Raw genomic sequence first — 5,748 nt, forward strand, 5'->3', positions numbered from 1 at the left:
GATGGAAGTGGCTCTGCTCCCAGGGGAGTGTTGTGAAGTTGCTTCCTGACTGGGGCAGCTCCCTGGGGCCCTCATTTTTATACCCCCTCACTGGCACATGCTGTTTGGAGCTCCAGCATCATTTTCCTCATTGCTGTTTGGGCCACTTTTCAGAGGAACATCTTATTATGGCACGGTTTGTTGACCTGAAGTTGTTTATCCACTCATAAAGAAGCTGTTTGTTTACTGATTTGCTAAATTTGGAATCCTTGGAGCTACAGATCATTTTGGAATAAGCGTCATCGCCTCCAAGCTGAATGATTTGTGTTTCTGAGCATCATGGACAGGGGAAGAAGAGAGGAACTTATCATTTGTCCATCTTCTAGACATCTGTACCAAGCCCTGGGCTGGACACAAGGGATGCCCACGTGTCAGACCTACTCGCTCACTCTCATCGATATCGCTGTCTGCTGGGCAGGCAGGCATGCAGGCAAACTCATCGCAAGGCAATGATTTACTCAACAATAGACACACAGGGATCCGTGGAGAGGACCTGCAATGGGCTCTGTGGGATAGGGGATCTCTGGGCTGGATTTTAAATGCCTGTGCTTTACAGCAATGATCTTATTTAAAACCATCAGTAGTCCCCTGAGATAGGGAACCTTCCTCCTCCATTACAGATGAAGGAAAGGAAGAGGGGTTGGAATCAAAACATTCATCTCTGGCTAAAGGTCCCACGCAGCTTGCCCCATAATCTGGAGCTGCTCTTCTTCCCCTTCACCATCCTGGCTGGACAGACCTTTCTCAGGAGGCTCTGTCAAAGCCACATGTCACAGGCTTAGCCTGCAGTGCTGTCCTTTGTCCTGTTCTGTGAGCAGCCCTGCCCCAGACCACTGGCTCTACCTGTCCCCAGAAGGCACCTGACCTGGCCGCTCTGCTTCTGTTTCCTCTTTCTCCCCCTCTCATCTGCACCTCAAGCATCCAGTAGACCTCCAGAGTTCTTGTATTTGGTGATTTTTTAAATTAAATTTATTAGAATAGCATTGGTTAATAACATACATTTCAGGTGTACGACTTTATAATATGACATCTCTACTGTCCTTTGGTGATTTTAACAGCTCCTAAAAGAAAGATTCATCCAAGACACAAAGGGTAAAAAGCAAGGTTTTTCACACATTGTGAACCAAAGCAAAGAGTGCACATGTTTTCTCAGAGCACTGCGTCCCTGCCGCTGCAGGGACAGACATGAGGAGAGAAACCAACCCTCAGTCTCTGAATGCCAAGACCTGATACCCTTGCCACCTTGCCCTGCCTTGCCTCACCATGTGCTTTCAGCATCGATGAAAAAGGCAGCTCTGGAAAAGTTGAACCACCTCTCCATTCATTCATCATTCTTCTCTTTATTCATTAAGTTATGCAATCACGTGCTCAATTTCAATTTTATTCATCAATTTCCATCTTACTCATCCAGCCATCACTGGGTTCTGTGTGATGACATGGAACAAACGAGCTGCAATTCCAGCCACAAGGAGCTCCAGTTTAGAGGAAAGAGATACATGCGTAAGCAATCACGGCACTGTACACACAAAGGTGTACAATCCCTGGATGCACAGGATGCTGTGGGACACCCAGGAGGAGCAGGAGCAGCAGCATGGTTTGGGGGAAGGTAGGGAAGGCTTATGAAGAGCATGGAACACTGGAGAGCAGCAAATGGCTCCACGGCCAGATGAAAAGTGCAAAGGGACAGGAAAGGACAGTGATGGGTCCAGAGGGGAGACTAGGCACTCGGTCATGAGAACCCTAAGGACCATGGCCATAAGTGGGGTTTTACTCGGACACCTCGGAGTGTTCAGCAGGGCAAAGCTTGGCCAGGTTGGCCCTTTGGAAAGGTCTCCATGGCTGTGGAGAAGGGACTGAAGAAAGAGGGCAAGTCTGGACGTGGGCAGACCATTAGAGGTCTGGGACAATTACCCTAAAGTTTCATGGTGACAACATAAACTGGGCAGTGGCTTGGGACTGGGGCCATATGAGGTGTTTTAAAGAGGCAGAATCTAATCTACAGGACTTAGTGTTGAAAGTCAAAGATTAGGAAAAGGGGGTGCCATCCTTTGAGATGTGGCTTTCAGGCAACAGAGGAAGAGAACTTTTAGAAAGCCTTGCAGAGGGCAGAGCAAGGAGGCGAACCCAAGACCCTAATCTCTGGCCTCTCCTCTCCATCCACCTTCTCTCCCTCAGCTGAACCAGCAATGAAATTCCAGATGGAGATGCCCCTCCTGCCAAAAGATTCTTCAGAGTTGCTCTCAGCTGAAAAACTTGCTTGACATCATCCATTATGCTAGAATGGATTCCTCAAAGAATCCTTCCCTGCTAAGTGGAATGGGCTGCTGTTTTAACTACCTAGCCCAGTGGTTTTCAAACTGTGCTGCAAGAATTTGTAAAACATGCAATATCTGACTATTTAGTCAGGGGCACGGAACTCTTTTCCCTTAGATTGCCAAATTTAAAAAAATGACAACAGCCAACACAACAATAGCCGTCTGATGTGAATGAATCAAAATTATACCTATTTTTTTTGTCAGACCAGCAAAAAATATATTTTCTGGTGTGCCACAGAATTTTAGTAATTAGTTTATGTGTGCCGCGAGATGAAAAAGGTTGACAGTTCCTGATCTAGCCCATTCCTACTTTATTCTTTTTGCTAGCTCTTGGGTCCTTAGATGTTATAAGCACCAGGAAGACAAGAATTGTCTTTATTCCCTGATATATACCCAGCACCCAGCGCAGTGTTTGATACATAGGCAGTTCACTATGAAGATTTGTTGAATCAGCAAATAAGGACCTCTGTGGAGAGCTAAAAAGGGCAATTCTCTGTCAGTAATTTTTAAAAAGTAACCGTGGTCATGAGCAATAAAAGCATCAGCCGCTCTTAATCGCAACTGCTCCATGTAGACCAAGTGACCTCTTGGCAACGGTGTCCCCTTGGCAGGCTGCTGCTCTGCCTGTGGCTTTGTCCTGGGGGTTACATAGCCAACACTGAAGAGGCTAGTTCCAGGCAGAACAAAAGTGACCTAAATAATAAAGTCTAAAACTGAACCAGGGCCTAGTCAAATCTCAAATTCTCTCCCAGAGCAAGATACTGCTAATACTGCTGGAATTTTTAATGCAACAGAGAAAATGAAAACACAAGGAGCTATCACTTAGCCACTTGCTGGAATGGCTAAAAATACAAAGACTGACAATATCAAGTGTTAGCAAGGACATGGAGCAACTGGAACTCCCAGACATACAAAATAGTACACCCATTTTGCAAAAACGTTGGCTAGTTTCTTATAATGTGAGCCATTCACTTACTATCCTCCCTACCCAGCAATCCAACACCTAGGTACTTATCCAAAATAAATGAAAATGTATGTCCACACAAAAATTTGTACATGAACATTCATAATAGCTTCATTCATAATAGCAAAGAACTGTACGCAGCCCAATGTTCATCAGTAGATGAACAGTCTTAATGAAGTTCATTCACTTAATAAAAAGGAATGAACTATTGATAGCTACAAAAACATGAATGAATATTAAAAATGTTACTCTAAGTAAAAAAGTTCACAGCATATGGTTTCATTTATATGAAATTCTAGAAATGGCAAAATGTATAATGATATAAAGCAGATCAATGTTTGTCTGAGATTGAGGTTGGGTGGGGAGGATTGCCTGCGTAAGGGCACTGGGGAATTTGGGGGATGACGGAAAGTTCTAGATTTTGAGGGTTGTAATGGTTATTTTAATATATACAATTGTCAAATCTCATCAAACTGTACACTAAAGTGGGGGTAATATATTACATGTAATTTATATCTCAAAGTTAGTTTATAAAAAAATGAAACAGAAAATAATTTTAAGGCAAAAAAGTAAAAGCAGCATAACCCCAGTTTTATTTGAAAATGCACCTACACAGGAGCCTGGAAAGATACATGTTAGTAACAAACCCTGAGGGTGAGAATTCAGGTGGCTAATATTTCTTCTTTATATTTTTCTGTATTTTTTTCATATTTTTAAGAATCATTGTTGTGCTTATAATCAGAAATTTATTTTTGTTTGTTGAGTAAACCATTGCTTTGTAGGAATAAAAGTTAATATTGTTCTCCCAGGGCAAAAGCAGAATTAGCTTTATGCCATATATAGCTCAAGGTCACACTTAGCAAGAGTTTGAATGAACTATCTTTTGAATTTCAACCTCCCAGCTGAACCCACACACACCTGGGTCAGGCCCCACTTCACAGATGGGTGCTCACCCCTCCCACCCCTGGGCCTCGTGCCAAAGAAATTCAGCTGGTTCCAGCACACAAAACCCTAACCCAGAGCAGGCAGCCTTTGCCAAAGCACAAGGCCTTAGGAGGAACCTGGACTGCCCAGAACATCCTTAGGACCCCTGTGATGTCAAAATTGTGCTACAGGAGTCCCTTCCACTCAGAACCAAGCTTGTCTTACCCAGCCTTCTCCTCTGACTTTGCCAGAAAGTTCTGACCCAACCTGAAGCCTCTGGCAGAACCAGCCTAGAACTATGATGCAGAAGGAAGCCATGCACCTCCCTCAAGGTTAAACTTGACCTACCAACAGACCTTACCTAGGAGCTTTTTAAAATGCAGAGCCCAGGGCCCCTACTCTGGGGCTGATGGACAAAATCTCTAGCAGCAAAGCCCAAGGACCTGCATTTTTTAAAACCTCCCCACGCGAATCTTGTGTAGCACGTGGAAGCGTCCATCTACAAGTATGGTTCTCCAACCTCAGTGCATTGGAATTATCTGGGGTTCTTGCTAGAAACACAGATTTCCAGGTCATGCAGGCGCTGATTCTGCCTGGCCCAGGGAGGGCTCCAGAATCTCCATTTTAACTACCCCTAGGCGGTTCTGATGTGGGTGACCCACAAGCTACCTTTCAAAAGCCCTATTGTGCACGCCAGAGTAAGCTTGCCCGGTCCGGGACCCTAGAAGGAGTGAAGGAAGAGGCTGCAGAACTAATTTGGTTATGCCAGCATGCTCGAATTTATTAAGAAGTTAACAAGGAGGAATTTTTGCATCTCAAAAGCAGCCGAAAGCTGAAGGAGAGGGGTCAGTCCCAAAGACACCTTTTGTAAGAGGATGCCCTATAGTGCCAAGACATTCAGCTCCGTGAAAATCAAGCCATGGGGATTCACCCTTCCAGCTTCAGGGCTCATTTTGGGTGGCACCTGGGTTTAATTGCTCGCCAAGCATATGGTTTTTGTTCTCAGGGCCTTGAAACACCAGGACGGGTGTAGGAGAACAAGCCTCCTCTACAAATAAAACGGGAGACAGGACACTGCCTTGGAAGGTTCTGGAGACACCAGGTCTCCACCTGGAGCAGATGGTGGCTTTCTCTGAGACCGCCTCGCGAGGAGGGAAGGAGAGGTCTTCATTTCGTGTCGCAGACAGGCGTGGGCTGGCAGCAAACAGGGCCACAGCATCCAGTGGAGTCGCAGCAGCCCCCGCAGCAACCGCCCCCGCAGCCACCTCCCCCACAGCCAGACCCGCAGCAGGGAGACTTGCAACATCCACAGGGAGACTTGCAACATCCACAGGGAGACTTGCAACATCCGCAGCCCGAGCCTCCGCAGCCTGAGTCTTTGCAGCCACAGCAAGATCCGCAGCAGGACCCGCAGCAGCCGCAGCAGGAAGGCTTACAGCAGCACATTTCACAGCAGTTTTCCTCTTCGAGGCAGCAGGTGAAGCAATCCCCGGGGCAGCACCCCAT

At 46.0% G+C, this 5,748-nt stretch overlaps 1 protein-coding gene across 1 annotated transcript; it reads right to left on the minus strand.

The window, feature by feature from the left end:
• Nucleotides 1-4,949: 4,949 nt before the first annotated feature.
• KRTAP17-1 (keratin associated protein 17-1) lies at nt 4,950-5,748 on the minus strand. Its single transcript, XM_024553832.3, has one exon. The coding sequence runs from the start codon at nt 5,746-5,748 to the stop codon at nt 5,410-5,412; it is 339 nt and encodes a 112-aa protein (XP_024409600.1). The 3' UTR covers nt 4,950-5,409.

The sequence above is a fragment of the Desmodus rotundus genome, chromosome 9 (assembly GCF_022682495.2).
Source record: "Desmodus rotundus isolate HL8 chromosome 9, HLdesRot8A.1, whole genome shotgun sequence".
NCBI classification, from domain to species: Eukaryota; Metazoa; Chordata; class Mammalia; order Chiroptera; family Phyllostomidae; genus Desmodus; species Desmodus rotundus.